The sequence below is a fragment of the Syngnathus floridae genome, chromosome 5, assembly GCF_059516105.1.
Source record: "Syngnathus floridae isolate MCC-2025c chromosome 5, RoL_Sflo_1.0, whole genome shotgun sequence".
NCBI lineage: Eukaryota > Metazoa > Chordata > Actinopteri > Syngnathiformes > Syngnathidae > Syngnathus > Syngnathus floridae.
Genome location: NC_142417.1, coordinates 11330812 through 11353020, shown reverse-complemented (window position 1 = coordinate 11353020; position 22209 = coordinate 11330812). Strand labels below are relative to the sequence as shown.

Genomic DNA, 22209 nt, shown 5'->3' with positions numbered 1-22209 from the left:
GTTTCTTTTACAGAGGCTTCATCATTGTCACTCAAGCTGTCTTTGCCTTTAATGCTACTTTAAGAGCCTCATTATGTTGTTGCAATACATCAGAGGGATCTGTGCACTTAGGTGTGAATGCCAGCCATGTGGCCTTCACACAGTAGAGGACAGCCAAATAAATTGAGATACTCTATGTATAATTTTGTGAAAGTGTCACAACTCTTGCATGTCTTTACCCCTATTATGCATAATAGGCAACAGTGCAATGGGTAAGATGAGTTGAGTTAGATTCATTCATGCACTAGTATCTGCAGAATTAAGGGGCAACATATGTTAATTGTTGAAAAAAGTGATTTCTCTTTATAATTATGCACTTTTTCTTTACCGTTATTCAAGAAGTTTATTTCAGTGAGCCACCAGCATTTGCTCTGTCTGATGGTTCTATCAACAAAGTTATTAAAATTTATGATTATGATTGTTTGACCTCACGCACGCACGCACACAATACCACTAACTTGTTTAAGATATGTCGTTGTTCATATTACATTTTTATGACATCCTTGTTTTTCTTTACTGCAATGACCAAAAATTAACAATAATTAAAAAATAACATTTTAGAAATGGGAAGTCATTTTCATATGTAAAACCACAGCGGTATTACATAAATAGATTAAATGATAAAGCCCCCCCCCCTACACACACACACACACACACACACACACACACACACACACACACACACACACACACACACACACACACAACTGTATTTACCTTTATTAATAGAATTACTGTAGGCAATATGAAAGCGGTCCATAATTTGTAAACTAAGAGCAACGCGGAACCATTCTTTTGCAGTATTGTTTCTTTGGGGAACCAAACATCCATGGAAAGATGACGATTTCCTGTTTTCAAACCCGGGGCGACAACAACACAGACGAAGTTGGTTGTGCATTTCTTTTAAATGTTTCATTAAGACACACAACGCCGTTGTTACAACGGGAAGAAAACGCAAAACGAGGCAAGATTTTACTCATATTTGATAGATACTTAAGTTTGCAGCATACAACAAAGATATGGAATGTTGAAATTAATGTAGTTTACCAGTGAAGTTGGGAAGGGCTTCTCTGCAACCAAGATCGTATCTGGACACAGTAACGTTTTAAATCTATTTTGGGAATTTGCCAGAAGAATTTTCATATAGTTATGCTCTTGGATGCGATTGCAGCCCCCTTGAAATGCCACTTTTGCAACAATATACAAGTACTGATGCTAGATTTTGTGTCATTAATATTCTACCCTTCCGTAAATTTCCGAATAACTTAAATCGAGATTATCATTACTTATATTATTTTTTGTGACGATCAATTTCTTTGGTAGTGTGTCGTTACTCGTGAGCTTTTTCCTAATGTCAACCTTGTGGCTTGGCCAGATAAAGATTGGGAGGTGCCTTAAAACGATTTGATGAGACATGCCTTACCTCCACGGCTTTCGAAGGATCATATATGAGTATCAACCATTGGTGGATGCTATCATGAGTGTGGTTGGACTGGAAGAAGGAGACAGTGGTCACGAGAGCAGGTTAGCAGACCTTGCAAAAATGAGCTTGTTGTCGGTACATCATTTCACACAGTTAAAATGTGCCGTCTTTTTTTGTTTCCTGACACAGAAGTCCAGAAGATGAGACACGTCTGTGCAGTTCTTTAATGGAGTTGCTGGAGCGAGAGTCCCATTCTGAAGAGTTTATGAACGGCATCAGCTATGCTCTGTTTAAAATGGCTGAGCGGGGACAGGTGGAGGCTGCTGAAGTCCTTCTACAGTACGGAGCAGATCTTAATTTTGAAGGTGAGTGTATATACTACTGCCCTTTCAGTATTTTTCCTGTGCGCTTCCCTGAAGCAGAAACTTTAAATGTAGATTGAAAGTATGTTTATTATCCACATACATTTGGTACTCGCATACCATAAGACTCCTGTCAATAAACTACAGTGCACGGCAGGACTCAGCAAACGTTACCTGTACAAGCCATCTTTCCTCAGGGCCACTCTATGAACGAAAGAAAATGATTTATCTTTCACATGTCTGTCTCTCTCCCTCTTCATGTCCTTTCCACAATAGTAATTCTCATAATTTTTCCCTGTAGAGCATCTGCAAATTTCCTTTTCTGTCTCCCAAATATGTATTTGTATTACTTTCCTGTGTGAGAGTTTAATGATCAAACCATTGAGGTCAACTGAAAGTAATGTTTTTTAATCAGTCTGTCACTAGTTCAAAATGCTCAGCGGATGCAGAGCAGGGTTAGCTGGTGTCCTCTGTAACACTGTTGCAGAAACCCGCACTAAGTCTTGTAAAGTCATTGCGTTCTTAAATGTAATATGTTTTTCTCTTCAATTCCCAAGATCCAGTGTCGTTCTACAGTCCCCTGCATATAGCGGTTCTGAGAAACAGACCAAACATGGTGAAATTGCTCGTTGAGCACCAAGCTCACATTGAAGGAAGAGACCGGGTGAGTCAAATAAAATTACTATGGTTTATGGTCAGAGCTGTATAAAATGTCTTTGTTAATCATCGGGTGCATTACAGTGGCATGGTACTCCAATGCAACATACTGAGTGTTGTATCTAATATTTGCTTTACAATATTTAATACATGGCAGCTCAGTGGTGCATGTGACAAGCATGTCTACCTCACAGTCAAAGGCTGCGGAGTTGCTTGTTCTCACACTTTTCGTGTTGTGTTCATTGAAACACCTAAATTGCTTATAGGGATCGATTGCGACCAGTTCAGGGTGTACCTTGATGCTCACCTAGGGTTACCGGTTCTACCAAGTGCGGTTTGCGTTGTTTTTCAATTGTTCATTTTGCAGAAGTAACAATTTATCACTCTTTAGATTCATGAGAGCAGCCCCTTGGATCTTGCCAGTGAGGACTCGGACCGTTTGCCCTGCCTGCTTGCGTTGCTTGACCTGGGTGCCGATGTGAACGCATGCGATAAACGAGGTGCGTTCATGTTAACCCTGTTTTCAATAGTATTCATTTTATTCACTAAAATACCCTTGTGTTAAAGGGGGGGGGGGGGGGGGGGGGGGCTAAACAGAAACATTCTTTTTAAAAATCTTGTTGTGTAAGCAGGGTTTAATAGTTATAGATGCACTTTGTTTACACGTGATGTTTTTGATGTTGTCTAAAGGAAAAACCCCTTTGCTTCATGCCTTGGCAAGCAGTGATGGGTTAACTGTGAACAACACAGAGAACATCCAGCTTCTCCTTCAGAGAGGTATTGACCACACACATTGCTGTTGCTCACTTCCCCATCTTGTTTATTCATTTAAAAACATTGAACATCGCTGATACATCCTGAAGATTATGCTTTGGGAGATCAAAAATTTGCCATTAGACCAGGGATGCCCAGGTACGGTCCTCCCGCGTGTGATAAAATGAATACACGGTCCGGCAAAATGATCTGACACATTTGTAGGTTTAATAAAATGCAAATGAATTAAAGAAACAAAAAAGTTTTATTTTATTTTGGAAAAGTACATATAATGCCATTTTGTTTTGTTTCGTTTCATTTAATTTTCATTTTGTTGGAGAATAATGTTATTTTGTTTTGTTTCAGTTGCCAACAAAAAACAAATGAAAATGAAACAAAAAAAAATTGCATTATATGTACTTTTCGAGGGAAAAAAAAAACGTTTTGTTTCTTTAATTTATTTCCATTTTACTAAACCTACAAATGTGTCGGATCATTTTGCCGGAACGTGTAAATAATAGTGTCTATCACCACAAATGTCCATTTTATGCTTAACATTTCAAGCGGGATTAAAGTAAAGTCAAATATGAAGTCAATACTGGAATTCAAAAAGATTCATGAAAAATCAAAACAGTTGGTCAGTTTCCCAAACAATCTTGTGGGCTCCTAATGATGACGTCCAGGTCGGATATGCTTGACCTAGCTGTTCAAACTGCGGTTGCGTTGCAAATAATCCAATACGTAACAAATCTAGAAGTAGGCCGAACACGGATTTAAAAAAATATTGGTATTGAGCCATTCAGATTGTTTAAAAAAAATCTAATACAGGTCCCATATTGGCAAAAACATCATAAATGAGCTGCAGTGTGAACATAGTCTTGGATTCAAGTGCACCTCTTGCTCAGGTGCTGACGTCCAAGCAGTTACTGAAGATGGTGAAACAGTTGGGTCCTTGTTGGTGTTTCTGGTCAAGGAGGCATTTGACGCCAATGCTGAGGAAGCTGCTGAGATGGGAAAATTCTGCTTAAAAACCATGCAGTTACTGCTGGCCCATGGTGTGGACCCTAGCTGTGACGTGGATGACAGCGAGTCCTCCCTGACCCAAACAAGCCTGGAGCACTTTGACTTGCTTTTCCCCTTGGCCGTGCTTATAGTCCAGAGCGGAGCCTCTTTATTTTGTGCCCACAGTGACTCCTGCTGGCACGCTTCCACAATTATTTTCCAGCGGCTTCAGACAGCCCTGCGGCAGTGCTCGGATCCAAATTATGCCTCTGAGCTCCTTGAGCAAGCTGAGATTTTGCTGGATCTAGTGAAAGTAAACTACCCCACAGTGAGCCTGCATTCCAGGCTGGGACCTCTTACACTTGGACAAGGCCCTCACCCATATGCTCAAGAGCTACAAAATCTACACAGCCAAGTAGTCATGCATGATACTTCCCCTGCTGCTCTTAAGTGCCTTTGCAGGGCGTTGATTAGGGGCCACCTCCAGCCCTGGCCATTGGAAGAAAAAATCAATGCTTTGCCGCTACCAGACAGACTGAAAGGATTCCTTCTTCCTGAGCGTACATATAAGCCAAAGCCTGGTTGGGACTGTTTTAAGCCCCAGCAAAGACAGCTCTGATCGTCTGCTATGTCCCAATTTTGTTTTAGTACTTTACAGAACATGTATAAAGCAGCTGGGCATTACCCATCAACTACAACAGAAAACCTACAAACGATTGAGGCATGCTGTGCAGATCTAATCATCTGTGCTTTTCATTTTGCTTTTTTATTTGTTAACTTCAAGACCCAAAACACAAATTTGATTGCAGCATGACATTTGGGACGCGGTGAGACGTTCAAAACGTTCTGATGTGAGGCTGCGTCAGGAGTACTGCAAATCTTTGTAATTGTCACTAGATGGCAGTATTTCTCTATGAGGGATTTACGCTGCAGCCTGTTAAAAGTTGTTCCAACACAATTGCATTGACTTAGCTCCCCAAAGTGGTTGTGATGTGATTTTTGTTCTTCCCACTTGGAATAAAGTTTGACTAATAAAAAGAAAAAGACTGGTGAAAAAAGAATTGATGTTGGTCAACTTTCCACGCAAAAACCCGCCACAGTAATTTCTTAATGATGCGGCCAGAATGCAATATAACTACGTTCACTGACCCTAAAGACAAGAGTGTGCATGTTTCTTTCCCACATTAATAGCCCAAACCTTGTAATTAATGGGAACACCAACCATGTTAACTGCAAAGGTGCAACAAAAGTGACCCATAGGTGCTCATACTTGAACTAGCTTCACAATGACCATGTAGCTGCAGGAGCTCCTTGCATGTAAAGTTTGCCCAAGCATCCTTAATGCTTATGTTTAAATTTGGATGCGTTTAGGGATGATTTCCCCCCCCCTCAAATTCACTCCCTCATTATTTCAGAACACGTCTTCTCTTTGACAGCGGCACGTATGATGAGAATGAGAGCATACATAGGTTCCATACGCTATATGGTGCTTGCATCCCTGTGTGTGTCAAGCAAACTAAATAGGACATTGTGTTACACAACTAACCCTTTCCTGACATTGCTGAGGCTGGAGTGGCTCCAAGGCTTGCAGGCGCTCCAGCTCCTCTTGGTTATCTAGGTCACAGCCTCTGAGGAGAAGAGCCTCAGCCTCAGCAGCAGCAGCAGCAGCAGCAGCCCTGCACGACACACGCTTCACTCTCTCCTGTCTGCCTCAATCTCCCTGTATACTCTTGACAAAACCTCAACACTGGCCCTGGCCGAACGGGAGGAAGGGAGGGGGATTGCAGGAAGCACAATCTTTTAAAGATACAGAGGTGACATATGTGGAGCACACATGGAAATAGCAAAGCTTGTGCACATTGCACACAATATCAAGCCGCGGAAGCATCATCCACATATGCAGTCACGTATCTGTTTTAAAACAGGATGAAGTAGCCTTCTTCCACAGTCTCCAACGCCAGCTTGAAGAAGGTGATAGAATCGAGGTAGTGGGGTGGGGCGGGGGGCTAAGTCTGTACTCTCCATCCAGCATTTATTGGAAAACAGTGCGGGTGAAGCTTGGTGCTGAAATTAGTTATTGATCTATTCTCTCCCTGAAGCCCATGGGTCTTTCCACCACACCTGCTTGTTCTCTCACAGTCTTTTCTTACACTACAGCCCAGGACGTACAACATTTTGATTCAAGCCCCGCCATGCGTTTTTTTACGTATCACATTATACTCAGTATAGACAGTCTGCTCTACACAATTAATCATAATGTAAAAAACGTATTAATTTAAAAGTTGACATCTTAGCACTGAATGCAAGACTTGGGGGGGGGGGTATGAACCCTTTTCGCACTTTATTGCTCATAATGTATTTTTAATAATGCCAAGGTAATATTTTTTTTAAACAAAGTATTTCTCTCAACGATTTTCTGAGAGACACTTGTGTTCTCAAGATATGTAATGAATAATAAAAAAAGTGATCTGATTCCTAAAAGTTTTCCTGAAACCTCAGTTTTCCTGTGGTACTGAATATGTGATTTGTGACACTCAACAAGCTGCTATCAACAATTGTGTCCTAGCAGTTTGCAGGGGTACTGCATTGCATCATGCCAGAAGTATTTACAATCATTATTGTTGATTAAAGGAGTCAGTTACCCGAATCCTTTAGAACACTGGTGTCAAACCCACGGCCCGGGGGCCAGATACAGCCCACCACATCATTTTATGTGGCCCGCGAAGACAAATTGTGCATCAAATTCGTGTCATTACCAGGATTGCAAATTGTCTTCACTTTTAATATCTTTTTTTTTTAAATATTTGACCAATTTTTACTCGTCTGATTTGAAAACAAGTTATTTGTCAGTTTGTTTTGTAGCTTTTACTGTATATAATATGAGGTGCTCATACATTTATTTGGGTTGACAGTCATAATGGCCCTCCGAAAGAAGCTATGACTACAATGCGGCCCGCGAAAAAAAAGAGTTTGACACCCCTGCTTTAGAATGAGGTAACATATTTTGTTTTGGTAAAGATGGAGAGAATGTTTTTCATCACTATCTCCAATTTGCCCTTTGTTCTTTCTAGACAGATTATACTCATTTAATAAATCAAAAGCACTAATTCCAAAGTTGGCAAGGGAATTAATTATTGTTTACTTGTACCGACTGAATTCTTGAAAATTATTCTTGACATCGATGGAATCTTGTGACTTATTGTAATTTGGGAGGACATTATAGATTGCTTTGCCAACAAAGAAAATCATCGCTACATATTCACAATCTGTTAAAGATATTTGTCTCTGTGAAATTTTAGGATGAACCTAAATGCACTAAGCGGCTGCCAGGTGAACTTTGTTTGACTGTCTCTAAACTTTTAAAGGCACGTGTTGATTATTCCAAGTTTCAGTACTTTTTGCACAACTTGCTCTTCTCTAAATCTAAGTTCATGTTGTGAAGGTTATAATGCATTTCCTGAAAGGCCACCCGAGTGTTGAATACGCACAACTTTTTGTGAGTAGTCTAAATAAGCTTTTTGTATCAAACTATTTGATGGTTCACAATTCTGCAGCATGGTGAAAGCACTCCCTCTCCCTTACAGTCCAAAGCAAAGTTTGAATCTGGGCTCAGACTTTTCAATGTGGAGTTTTTACATATTCTCCCCATACTTTTGTGGGTTTTCTCCAGTTGCCCACAGTTTGCGATGATTTCCGGGGTATTTGTCTTCGCGAGACGTCACCTGGTGAGAGTAGTGCAAGTAATAATTTGGTCTCCTGAGTCGCCATGATGAATCAGTCACGACAGTCGCAACCAGTGAGATAGGCCCCTTTACCTTTCTTTCTTATGCCACAAGGAAAGATTCTATATTTTGTACCAAGGGCAAATAACAGTCATTTGGTATCTTCTACTTTTAAAATGGTGTGCATTGCCTTTTAATATTATTTTTGTAACCCTTTTAGGCTTTGCAAGACAACAAAATTGTGCCTGACATCTTTTGACATTTTTGCAGTCTTGCCCATAGAGAGTGGGAGGTTAGAAGTGTATTTCTAGCACACTACGTGTGCTTAAAACATGAATAGGAGAGATTTGAGAGCACCTGATTTTGTGCTGGTAATTGGTTGATTATGTGGACTGGATGCCAAATGGGCACCAGCTAATATTTCCGAGCCCAAGTTCTGGCTCGATTCCCTTTTTTTCCCCACACAATAAATGCACACCATTTCATATTGCATGTTTTTTGGATACATTTCGACTGTCATTCTGTCTATTACCAATTAATCCGTAGAACATGGAAGTTAAAGAAATAATTTTCCACACAATAAATTGCACACTATACACATCATATTGCATGTCGTTTTAATGCATTCTGTCTATTACCAATTCATCTGTAGAAAATGTAGAAAAGTTGAATAAAACATTTCATTAACTTCCTAAAAATTCACATTAGCATGAAATGCGTCGTTGCATTTGTATTTAACTCAACAAACTTAACATCAGCAGCTTTTTCTTTGAGACTCACTAAACAACTCAAATTTGGATCCTTCTTTCTTCCTACTACTATAGCCTGCTGCTGACCTTTTTAGTATGTGCCACTGTGTCACCAGCTGAAAGATATTCTATGTGTTCCAGCCTTGTGCATCAGTAGACGTTGTCTAGACACAGGATAATTGCAGACATCACTGAACACTCAGCTGCTGCCTCAAACCTCCCGGGACTTGAGGTGGACTTGAGAGCGGCAGCAGTCAGTTAGGGGCTCACACCGCTCATGCCCCTTCAGACTGAGTGCTTATTTATTTGCTCGTGTGAACTAGGTGTTTGCTAGTAGTATGGAAGCAAGCAACGCTTCATCGTCATGCGGGAGATGCGGAAAGAAACAAGGCAAAGAGAGAGTAGGAGTTGAAGCACAGAGCACTTAGTGTTCATAACCACAGATGTGGTGACTTCATCAGTAGAAAATGTACCCTGTCCTATTGCTCTTCTAGTGTTGATGGAGCACACGAGAATGATGGTTGCTAAAACTAAGATGAAACCATGAAGTTCTTTCTGGATCCCAGCATGCTACATTTCTGTTTGCCTTTACATTATGTGTTGTAATTAGTATGTTGCGAGCAGAGCCTCTGACTGTGTATGCAAGATGTGGGGGATGTTGCTTGGTCTCTCAGCATTGAAAGATGGCTGCAGGTCAGCAGGTTCAAGTAAGGCCCAGGACTAATTTCATTGGGGGTGGACAGGTTGTGGGATAACTGAAGCCTGTTGGGACAGAACACCTTTTTATTCAACTGAAGGTGTTGGCCCTTGACATGCATTTTTTCATTCAAGGAAAAAAATCATGATATGGTTGCCTTTGCTTCTACTTTTGGTCTCATAAATGGCTGTGATTACACAAATGCAATTACAATACAAGATACAGAAGCCCAACATCACTTAAATAGCCTTCTTCAGTTTTGACTACGTTATGATCATTTGGAAAAGTCTACCACTCGCTTTGTCTTAGGACAATTTTAGGTGGCAGTAATGACAACTCACAAAAATATCAAGGGGAAGACATGTTGGCTCTTCCTCTTGGAATACCCACACCAATTTGTTATATTAGTGTTTTCTTCAGTGGCCAATGTGAGACTACGAGAATTTATTGATATACGTACAGTGAATATAACAATCCTACATCACACGCCCCAAACGCATCCCCATTCAAATGCCATGTTTTGGTGATACAAAAAATGGAGACCAAGATAAATTATTTTCACTTTTTCCCCGACCATGAATGTAACCTGTCAAGTTCAATTAAGAAAAGGCAATCTTTTTAAGAGGAGGTGAGTAAAAATCGGACGTACAGTATTGTGCAAAAGTCTTGGGTCACCACGAGGTTTGTCTTTATAAGTCTTTGGTTAATATGACTTTTAAAACATCAGTAATAGGACACAGCAGGTTTACACAAATTAAAAGACATACTATCGTAGAGGAATGGAGTTTGAAGGGGAAAACAATTCCATTTCAATGAACAACTCAATGTGTCTCATTACTCTTTGGTAATGATCTGGATAAGAGTGCTTTATTTTATTTTCATTTCTACAATGTGAGTCAATAATTGGAATTGTCCGATCATCGGAATCATTTTGGCACCTCACGTATTTTCCCCATCCTTCATTAACAAGATGGTAGTTTGCTAACGAAGAAATAGATGGCCAAACAAACCCAAAACAGCAAATGTTGTGGTTGCCTAAGTGGCCTTTTGCACAGTATTGTAAAACAACAAGACATTTAAAACAATAACAAAATAACATTAAAACCATTAAAACAGTAAACACAATAAAACACTCAAACAATGCAGTCTCATGCTGAGTCGAAAGCAAAGTGACATATGTATGTGGGGAGTGCATGTCCATTGTAAATGTAACTGCTAATGTGGGTTTGCTCTCTCTCCTCTGATGCACAACTGCTTTTTTGGGATGGAAGATGCTGTGTATGATGCCTGACACCTAGTGGTGAACACTGATACAACAACTTTCAACTGTTCTGTGTCAGTGAATTTTTTCATTTTCAAATATTAGTCGAGGGCCACACTTCACGTGCCCTCGTGCCTCCTTTCCTCTCCCCAGACCCTTCTTCCAACTCTCCCATTGGCTTCCCAAGGCGTTCTCAGGCCAGCCGCGAAATATTGTTTCTTCGGGGTTTCCTGGGTCGTCCCCCGACCCCCTCTTATTGAGACATGCCTCGAGCTAACAAAATGCCCAAGCCACCTCATCTGGCGTCTTTCAATGTGGAGGAGCAGCGGCTCGACCCAAAGTCTCTCCCGACTGAGCTTCTCACACTCTCTTCTGCAGAAGAAACTCATTGCTCCCACTTCCCTCCAAGCACTTGTTCTTTCGGTCACGAACTACAGCTCGTAAGGGTGAGGGTAGGAAACGTAGATTGGTGGGGAAATCAAAAGCTTCATCTTTCAGATCAGCTATTTCTTCACCACGACAAACCGATACAAAGTCCGCAGCACTGCCGGATGGAGACTCGATCTGCACCGATCCGCCTGTGGATCTCCCGCTCCATCCTCCCCTAAATTGTGAACAATACCCAAAGATACTTGAAGTCCTCCACCTGGGGCAGGATCTCATCCCCGACCTAGAAAGCCACGCCACCTTTGTCCGACTCAGGAGCCATGGTTTCAGGATTGGCGGTGATGATTTTCATCCCAACCGCTTCACACTCTGCTGCAAAACCCGAAAAGACTGTCCCCTTTCATCAGGAATTGAATCAGCCACAACATTCTTGCTTTTTAGATGCGTGTGTATCACTGTTGTGCTGCCATGAAAGGCTGCAGCCGTCGCTTTTCTGGCTGTGTCATGGCCGAGTTGGTTCCCACTACTGCGCATGTGTGTCATCACGGAAGGCAGACAATAGTGGCATCAGCCTATTTTGAAATGATTGATCTTGCATGATCTTTTTATGTCACAAACAACTGATGTTTGACAGGGGTGTGTAGACCTTTTATTGTATATACATGGCACACTGTGTTTGTTATGAAGGAGTATGTTTTTAGAAAACAGTGGGAATTAAACCATGTAAGTTACCTTACTCTGACAAATCCTACTTGTCTAGGTACATATATCACACCTATGATACTGTAATGTGGAGATTTCTGATGGGAGACATCGTGTGCCTTCACAACCCTCCATTTCTACGTCTGTTATGGCAACCATTTTCTGTTTTCCACAATCACTATTCATTTATCTTTCCTCGATGAAAGAGAACAACCAAGGATATAAAGTAACAAAAGTGCTTCAGGCAAGAGTCAGTTTAAGTTTGTTTTTGGTCTTTGAGTAGGGGTAGACTTGAAAGTGTAGCGCACCAAAAAGTCGCCGCTTCGACTCTTATTTTAGAAGCATACAAATCCACCTCCCTCCACATTTCTGCAACTGACGCCATTTCACAAATTCCAGACAACTGGCGCCTGAGTTCTGCCTCCAAGAAGGACATGATGAATAGGACACACCCTTGGTATGCTCGAGAAGGCTCGAATATAAGGCACACTGCAGTGTTCTAGCCCAGATTCATTACAGTCTCTAATCGTTGCTCCCAGCTCTTTTGAGTTTCGTTTTCTGTGCTTTTCTCTCCCTGTTTCATGCCGCTCGCCTATTTTTAAGCTTGAATTTGAGTGAAATGCACACAGGCACCAGGAAGGCGAGCCACTTTTCCAGCGCTGGTTCCTGATCCACCCCTTTGTTGTGGTCTATGCATGCCTGCTCTAGTCACATGACCACGTTTCCATGGCAACTCGGGCTTGAGTAATCATTTGCGTTACGACCTTTATTCCCTTGAGGAAAGGGGAGGGGGAGGTTAGACTGAGCCTGTAGAAAGAGAGAGCAAGAGGGAAAAGGAAAGACAGGCAGAAGGGGCGCGCCGTTGAAGCGCACAGAAGGAAAATAGGCAAAAACAACGGCTGCAGAGGGAGAATGCGGTCTCTTCTTGCCTTCATATTTTGTGTTTTATGTTGCTTTATTCATACTTCATGCCAAATTCTACCTCAACACACATTTGGCAATTGGAACTAAAGACAAAGCTGCCACTAAAAGAGGCTCTGTACCTCACTTGCACCATAATGTCTGTGTGACTCACTGGGCGACGTTTGAGTTGGAGAGGCAGTAGGCATGTATGTTTCATAAGGCGAACACACGCACATGCACGCACACACACACACATTGACACCACACACGTCCCCTCCACTTCTTCTCAGAGGAAAAGCAGCACTGTGCCACATGTGCAAGTCTCAGCAGAAACAGATTCTGTATGTTCCTGTTTCTTGCTCTCCCGGCTGTGTTGTCATGGTTACCGAGCTCGTCCACCAAGGCAAGCTCTCTCTTGCTCACGCTGTCTTTCCTCTCTTTCGCTCTCTCTTCTCTATCTCGCTCCCCGTCCACTGTGGGGTGATTCAACCCATCAGTTGGGTTGTGTCACCGCCTAGGTGAGCTTTCAAGCTCCAACATCTCTTAAATTTAAGTGGGCTTGTAGGTTTGAAACAGAATAATACTTTGGGGAGGAGGGGATGTTTTCCAGCGCTTTGGGGTGAGGTGGGCTTGACTGAAGGGGACGATGATAGACAATGTGGTTGTAACGGGGACGTGCTCATGGTGGAGGTGGTGGTGCTGGCTGCTTCCAGGTGCCTGTGACTGGGGCTGAATATGAATGAAGGGCCCCGGTTCTCCAGAGATGGCAGTTGGGGAGAGAGCAGCTCAAACCAGAGACCAGAGGAGTCTGGCTGCTTGAGAGGTCCCCCACAAGCTGCTGACAGGAGCTAGAGCTAGCCATCACGTTAATTAGTGTTTTTTTTTTTTTTTATTCCAACAGCACCGAATAGGGGGAGTGGGTCAGATGGATGTGGGGGTGGTATATGACTCATAGACACAGTATGGTTTATTCATGATGGAGGAAGGGGTGTGTGTGCGCGTGTGTGTGCGTGTGTGTGCGATAGAGAGGGAGGGAGCGAGAGCATTTGATTTGCACATAGTCCTGTGTGTGTGTGTGTGTGTCTGTGTGTCTGTGTGTGCGTGTGTGCGTGCGCGTGCGTGTGCGTGTGTGTGTGTGTGTGTGTGTGTGTGTGTGCACGCGCATGCTGCTTTGGTAGATTGCTGATTGGCACCAAGCCAAGGTATTATTATGGTTTGAATATAATAACAGCCATGAGAGAAAGTTCATGTGAGTGTTCGCTTTATGTAGTTTCAAGTTATATACTTGAAGGAAAAAAATCGTGCGGAATGATGCATTTGTATCCCCTACATTGGTGATATAGGTGAATTTAAAACCTGATGGAAAGCCACGGGCGATCCTATAGAATATTGGAGAAATTTGTGCTCTGCAGTTTGTACGGATGGATAATGTGATTGATCCGAGGTGCTTGCATTCTGTCCTGGCATCATCAGACTGATGAAATAGGTTGAAGGTGGCGCTCTCATAAGTGACCTGACCTTGTCGTCCCTGCCTCGGCCCCTGACAGTGATCCTTCCCCCTGAGGGATGCAAGCAAGGAGTCAATAGTTTTGTCTTTGACTCAAACCAATCACCCAGGATTTACCATTCAAGTCCGGTACAAAGTGAAGACCCTCAGCAATTTGCGAAAAGGTATCTTCTCTTCAGTTGGTTGCCTTTGCTTTGTTCTTCATGTCAGAGCAAGGATTTGCAGGCTCATGAATTTGTTTGGGTGTGTGCAAAGAGGGTGTATGGGGAGGTTACGTTACAGCTATACTACATTCTAATTGTCTCTTCTTATCATTAGTGACAAGCATGACCTCTGTTATTGGCATATCTGCATTCTGCCTGCACTGCAGAGCCTCCACCACACTACGCGCGGCATTTTTCTCCCAAGAGCGGCAGGGCCCATGCCTCATAAATACAAACACAATCTCTCCTACACCTCCTGACTGCAGGACAGGACTCCACACATATCTGCCCGTGGAGCGAAGCCCATTTGCATACATATTAAAGTGACGCCTCAGAAAAAAGGAAGAGAGAGAAAGAAGGGGAGGGGGTAGCAGGGAGGGGGAGACAGAGAGGGAGAGAGAGAGAGCGAGAGAGCGAGTATATGCAAACAAGGCTTTCATCTAATATGCAAGAACCGGCATTGCTCTGGCATAAATCTGCATCTCAGCTCGGGCAAAGAGTGCAGAGCCTATTTGACAATGAATGAGCCTGGAATGGCTGACAGATGCACAGGGAACACTGCGCCCCTCAGAGGCCTGGCCGATTGATCAGTATGGCATGTTGCATATAGGAGCTGCAACTATGTGCGTTTAACAATAGAACAATAGGTTAAATTTATCAATGCAAAAATGGAGACTGATGTATGGTTTGGAGCGTTTTTCACCTTTTACTGATTAATGTTGATGTGAGTCAAACTTAAAGGCGCCCCCTTTTTATTTATTCTCATGAGGTACACATTTCGGTACACCATGCAAATGTGATTTTGTATTGCCTGTGCTATAATGAAAGCTCCTGCACAATGTAGGAGCATCAAATATAGGCGGCTAATCAAATACTTTTATAAACAGCTTTTTTGTTCATCTGTTTTACACTTTGTGTTTCTGTTTTACACGTCTCATATATTGTGGCTAAAATTTCACTCCATATGTTGCAGGTTATTTAATTGTACACCATACACTGCAGTTTACAGCTCTTTAAATGGCTGGTGCACTTAATGTTTTTGTTTCTGTGTACTGTATATGAATTAAGGCAAGAAAAATAAAAGGATCGTTGTCCAGCTTCTCACACGCCAGACTCCAAAATAGCTTTCTTTAAAATGTATTAACCCTTCAGCTTCAATAAAAACGAAGCAAATCATTAGAGTGGCTCTCTTGCAGTAGAATGATTTCTGGCCCGACTTCAGCAGCCAACCCCCCCTAGTCCACACCTGTCAAAGTATTCTTGAAAAAAACACCGAAGCCCCTGATGTAGTACAGTGCACAAATGCATTATGTCTGACTGCAGGTGTCAAACTCAAGGACTGGGGGCTAGATGTGGTTCACCACATTATTGATGTGGTCCATGAAAGCAAATAATGTGCATTGACTTCATGTTTCTTGGGGAAATAGTAAATTGATTTCACTTGTTTTATATTGCAAGCGTTATTTTTGTGTGTTTTTTGTTTCATGAGCAGTCTCCCTTTTAAATAAATTGAATCATACAGTTTTTATAGGCCTCTGATTTCATAACTAGTTATCCATCAATTTGTTGTGTATAAGAATTACAAGGTTATTGTACATTTATAGTCATAACGGTTCACCAAAGGAAATCATAAATACGGTGTGGCTCGCAACATAATGAGTTTGACACCCCTGTTAGGTTAGACAATTATACTGGAAAAGAAACCCAAAACACTTAATGAATTAATAAGTCAAGGATGAGATGATTTGAGTAGTCCTGAATTTTGTGTAGACTTTTGGGAAAATTTCACACTTCCAGCTTTGTGTGAACCATTTTGAGAAAGGCCACTTTCTGTTCCAGCATGACCGGGTCGCAATGCAGAAAGCAAGGTTCTTCAAGGCTTGCTTGCGTGAGATTTGTGATGAACTCCTCACAGAATCTTGGTCTCGACTGTATTGACTCTGCGAGTGCCTAAAAACAGCTAGAAAGCAACTTAGTTTGTGAGCTGAAAATTCCCATGTAAAGAGTGTGAAATCTAGTCAAAGGTGTTGGAAAAATCATGTAAAGTACTTATAAAGTCACTCTTAACTCTTTTAAGGTTAAGCATGATCATCTGGTTTGCTTCTTCAATATCTGTGCAGTCTATATATATAAAACAAACTGTTCACAAGCTAAACTAGAGCACGAGTAAAACTTTACTTACTTTTCTTCATAAACTGGAGTACTGCCATGAGCACTGGGTTTCCCCTAACTCTGAGTATTTCATGTTGGACACCCTTGAACTCCCTTTCCTGTTTTCCTGCCTGAGCTTGTCGCACTGAAGCACGCCATTCTGTCTGCACAGGTGATCTTACGCACGGGAAATGGAAACTTCTTGCTTGTGTGTGTGGTGTGTGTGTGTGTGTGTGTGTGTGTGTGTGTGTGTGTGTGTGTGTGTGTGTGTGTGTGTGTGTGTGTGTGTGTGTGTGTGTGCGCGTGCGTGCGTGCGTGCGTGTGCATGTATGCATGTGTGTGTGTGTCCATACACGCATGTATGAGGCATGCTGAGATACGGGGGCGGGGACGGGCCTGAAACAGGATATGTTGGGAATAACACAAAACTAAAAAAGAAAAGTGTCACATGATCTGAAAGACAGAGCTGATTTATTTGGATTCAGAAGGAATCTGTTGCATGTGGTTTAGAGGAGAAAATGTTTCCCTTCGTTGCTCTTAGTGAGCTCAGACACAACACATGGAAACATTTTCCGAGAGGCCACTGCTCTGTGAGTGAAAGGGGGAAAAAAAAAGCTCGAGACCTTTTATTTCTCCTCCCACTTTTCATAGTGATTAAATTGAATACATGTGTTTGCCATATGTAGAAATTTCTCCTCAATGTATATTTGTAATGCACTCTGGCTTGGAAGCTATTAAAAGATATGTTAAGCGGTACAAAGAGAATATCTACCGAAGCACTGGGAAAGTGTTGCAGAGATTTATCAATAAACATCCAATTTACAGCCTCGATTTCAGCGTGTAATAAATAGACTTCCACTCAAATGAGACAGTTGCATGTCTGCTCTATTGTCTGCCATAAATATGCTGGAAGGGTTGGTTAAATATTGATAACGCCAATTTTCTGCCTACCCCACACACCCTCTCTCCATCACCATCACATACACAGACACACACACCCACAGACACACATAGCAAACCCCTCCCTCTTTCTCTCCTTCTATCTCGCGGTTATTTCACCCTCATAGTAACCTTGCTTATGCATATTGCATATGTAAATAACGCAAGCCACCTCTGAAGTAATCAGGCGCATCCTCTACAGAGCAGCGTATTCCTGCGCTGTGTTCCAGAGTCGGAAGACCGGAGTGCTATTGTTAGCAGATGTCCTTTTCTTGAACAATATGAGAATTTTAAACTTACCAATTTCAAATGTAATTATAGTCATTTCAGTTTACAGTTGAGTCACAAATCAGATTTGCATAAATTATTAATTTAAAATAAAATTAATGAAGTTAATTTAACAATATTGAACATGTCCAGTAGTTTCTGTTTTCGCCACTATTAATTGCAAAACGTGTAATACTTCTTATATATTAAATTATATAAAATATATAAATTATATACAATTTTCAGTATATCTGTAGTGTGTGTAAAGCGCTATACTGTATTCTCTTGTTATGGTAAACAGGGTTTTACGTCCAATGGCACAAAAAAGTATTTAGCCAGCAATTTTTTTTTTTTTTGTAGTTTCCCCACTTTAATGTTTAAGATCATCAAACAAATGTAAAAATTAGACCAAGGCAACCGAAATAAAAATAAATTGCGGTTTTTAAATGCTCATTTGAATTTGGGTGTAAAAAACATAATCAGAGCTACCTAAACCTGTGTGAAGAGGAACTTGCCCCAGTTCATTCTCACTGACAACACCCAAACCTGGTTACCTCTAGATCATAAAGAAATCACCTGAATAAAACCTGTCTGACAAAGTCAAGCTGGCCCAAATATCTGAAAAATCTGCAACAAAATAATATGAGTCAAAAGAATTCAGTAACAGATGAGAAATGAAGGAATTGACAGCTGTCAGTATGAGAAGGTCACACTCATTCCTGAAGCTATAGGACTTCAGACAATCACAGACATTATCCACAAATTGCAAAAGTATGGAACAGTGCTGAACCTTCTCAGTAGTGGCCAGCCACCAGAAATTATCCCAAGAGAACAGAGACGACCCATCCAGGGTTCACAAAAAAACAACAACAACAGATCAACGTCAGAACTGCTGACCTCTCTGGCTTCAGTTAAGAGTGACTCAACAATGAAGAAGACACTGGGCAAAACATCCATGGCAGAGTTCCAAGGTGAAAACCATTGCAAAAAAATTGACTCTAAATGTTTCCCAAGACTTTGGGGACAGTATTCTATGCAAGGATGGAATCAAAGGTAAACTTTTGGAAAGTATGTATCTTCATCTGGCGTAAATATAAGACAGCATCTCAGAAAAAGAACATTGGGCTAACAGTCAAAGATGGTTGTGGTAGTGTGATAGACTGGGGCTGGTCTGCTACTTCAGGACCTGGATGACTTGCTCTTATTGATGGGACCATGGATTCTGCTCTATACCAGAAAATCCTGAGGGAGAATGTTTGGCTATCAGTTTGTGACCTCACCTTTGAGTTCTGCATCACAACAACGTCAAAGACGCAACCACAACAACAAAATGAAAGTTTTGGAGTCAAAGGCGGACTTGAGTCTGATTGTAATGCAGTGGCCTAAGACTGAAAAGACTATTAATGTTTTCACACTGGACTTTGTAGGTTTGCATTTTTGCCCTACCTTAATAATAAAAACGGTCTCATAAAAACTGCATATTTTGTTTACTTTTGTTGTCCTAAACTAATATTTAAAATTCATTGTTGATGGGAATAAGTTAACAAACAAATGAAACTATGAAGAGGCAAAGATTTTTTTCCATAACAAAGTATCCTCTGAGAAAGAGTGTGGAAAATGTGAATATCCTTTTTTTTTTGCAGAGCCTTATTTAATGCAAATTATGTTCACAAAACGTTTACATTTTACAAGCAAATAAATGACCGTACTGATGCTGGATTGAAAATCAGTATTTAACATCTGATCCACCAAATACAACCACATACTACTGTTTACATTTTATGTTTAGGAGTGTGATAATATTGATTGATTATAATATTTAAATCTCACATTGTATCTATTTCACATTTTGTCTTCAGCTTTGACTCCACCACTTCAGTACAAGTGTGTCAACAAATGGGTTTTACAAAGATATTAATGTTGTAATTTGATTGACAGCATCAAATTTATATCAGTATGTTCGTCACAGTTGTGAAAATACACAACGCTAACAAATACTGTTTTAATATTTGAGTAACATGCTAAGAATGAGTAGGGGCAGAATATTAGAAACAACTATCAGTATGTCAGAGTGCAGTTTTATACTGCTGCAAGGTACAGCCACATAAATAAACCTCCAGTAAAATCTCTATCAAATTCATTATCTCATTCAAATCTCAGCAGTATCTTTGTAAAGCACCATTTTAGTATTGATGCATTACAATATGCTAGTGAGCACAGAGTATGTATACAAATATTTAGATTTCTGTTTTTAATGTACAGTCATTTCATTTTGATCTTTTTACATTGTATACATAAAAGTTCATAGAAAGCAATCTGCAAAAGGGTTTAGCTTTACATTGTCGGGCCCTCTATGTTACTCGGTAAATTGAGCTACGCTGTATTTACATGTGGTAACTTTTGCTTTATCACATTTATCGCACTGGTGTCCCAAATGCAGTAATGCAAATGTTGAGACTGTGGCCATTTACGAATGACATTCTTGTTTAATAGCATGAAAAATGTGTGCTAATTTACCCTCTAATCATTTTTCATGAGATGCTGAACCAACAATTCAATGCTATGCCACACATTTGTATCAATCTGCTCAGTGCATTTTCAATTACATTGCTGCAAGAGTACATAGATCCCAGGCTCCAGTTTACACGATTATCAGAGCATGATCACCATATTAGCGGCTGTCCCCCACGTTCACCTTTTTTGGCAGCAAATCAAAGTAATATCCAGGTGTTCCGTATGATGTCAGCCATCTGCATGTGCACACAAACAGATGTGGGATGACAGATAATTTCTCTACTAAGAGCTTTTACCTCACACCTCTGAATTCTGTTACAAGGTTTCTATTATCAGAGGCAGTCCTAATGACATCATTGACAGCTTCAGACTGTACACTCATGGTTTACTGTATAATTTACTGAAGCCTGTCTTAACACTCATGTTAACAGCTGCATCAGAAATGTTTCTCCTCTCATTTTGCTAAATAAAAGTTCTCAGTGTGATGCACCGCAGTATCAAGATCATTGAAAAAATATATTTTTTAACGTTTGGCATTTCTGGAACCTCAATAAATGAACAGCTCTTATTCCCTGTATATACTCTACTACATTATATTGCATTACCATTATATAACAGAGTATTTGCTATGCTATGCTATGCCATTGCATTACTATGTAACCACTTCTTTATTAAGACTATCAAATTAAAATGTAATCAAAGCAAGAATGTTGCACTAATGAGTTGCTAATACATTAATGGTTTACTAATACATTAAAGCAACACTGTTGTAATATCCCCAAGAGAAAACATTGAATGTTTTTTCATCCTGATAACGCGACATGCATTTGCTAGAAATAAACACGCGCACGATCGAGGTCCAATGGACATGCATAACAAGTGGCTCAAGCAGTTAGGGGTTCAGTACCCTGCTCAAGGGCACCTCTGTTGTTTTTCTTGGGAAGTAGAGAGGTATCTCTCCAGCCAGGAGCATATAGTCTGCGTTAGTAATGGGCGTGATCTGAACCAGAATCGCTTTATTCTGTATTAGGTAAATCTGCACTGCATTCTGCCATGTTCTGCTCCAGTGCTTCAACTATTGTACTTGCATTGTTCAATATAGTCAATGCTATTTACTAAGTACGTATATAATTTACTTGACACACCTGCTATTTAAGTAGTCAAACAATGAGATCCAATATCAGATTTGGCTTTTTCAAGGACAATCATATTAATTTAGCACAATGTTTATGACTGGATTTGTGGTTTACAGTGCTTTATGTACAACTGCACTGAATCCTATAGAGAGGTGTATTTTAAATTCTGATGTTTTTTTTCTCTTCCACTACATGAGTGGAGCAAATTATTCAGGGGAATTTACAGTACATCAATGACAGACAATAAGATGTTTATCGGTAAATAATTGTCAAATCAATTGTGACTATTACCTTATAAAGGTGTAATTCTGTTTTATGAATAATGAAGTCTCTTTTAAATGTATATCATACATTATTGTACGGTAAATTCACAGTTCATAGCCAATGTATGCATGTGTTGTTTCTATGAGATCCACATATTTTCTTTATATTAGATTTGACTCTTTTCTACTTGTGAGATATTGTTCCCCCCGTACCTTTTCAGTCCGCTAAAAACATTCTGTTGAACTGATTATTCCGTGTTACTGCATTATCCAATGCACGAGTCTGCTCCGCAATATAGACATTAAAATGTACCACTCCATTCCTCCATTCAAACAGTAAGTTCTCTATGTGTATGGCTCTATGCATCCTGTTGTATTCTGTGACCACTAAAGTCAGGTGACTGTTGCCGCACAAAGATTTAAAAAGCCCGGAACACATTTAGTGAAATGCAGCATGGCCTTGCTTATATGTGCATTCTGAATGAGGCATGGAGTGATATTTGCGTATAACAGAAGCACCACCTCCCTCCCATTGGACAGCTCCTGTGCGAGGGCGTGGCAAGGAAATATGA

At 40.7% G+C, this 22209-nt stretch overlaps 1 protein-coding gene across 2 annotated transcripts; it reads left to right on the top strand.

The window, feature by feature from the left end:
- Nucleotides 1-859: 859 nt before the first annotated feature.
- Nucleotides 860-5990, top strand: asb6 (ankyrin repeat and SOCS box containing 6). 2 transcript variants are annotated; one of them, XM_088376886.1, is made up of 7 exons: nt 860-924; nt 1415-1563; nt 1652-1827; nt 2382-2488; nt 2873-2981; nt 3172-3258; nt 4140-5990. In XM_088376886.1, exons 2-7 carry the CDS (start codon nt 1454-1456, stop codon nt 4853-4855), a joined length of 1305 nt encoding a protein of 434 aa, XP_088233012.1. In that variant the 5' UTR covers nt 860-924; nt 1415-1453; the 3' UTR covers nt 4856-5990. The 2 variants fall into 2 exon arrangements, with proteins under 2 accessions (XP_088233012.1, XP_088233011.1); XM_088376885.1 differs by having other exon boundaries at nt 860-1003; nt 4140-5989.
- The last annotated feature ends 16219 nt before the right edge of the window (nt 5991-22209 follow it).

What these genes read in the sequence shown, in the direction of transcription:
- asb6 (XM_088376886.1), top strand. Translation starts at nt 1,454, where the DNA reads ATGCCTTACCTCCACGGCTTTCGAAGGATCATATATGAGTATCAACCA. An exon ending in ACATTGAAGGAAGAGACCGG is followed by an intron (nt 2,489 to 2,872) that starts GTGAGTCAAATA and finishes ATCACTCTTTAG; the next exon opens with ATTCATGAGAGCAGCCCCTT. An exon ending in CCAGCTTCTCCTTCAGAGAG is followed by an intron (nt 3,259 to 4,139) that starts GTATTGACCACA and finishes CCTCTTGCTCAG; the next exon opens with GTGCTGACGTCCAAGCAGTT.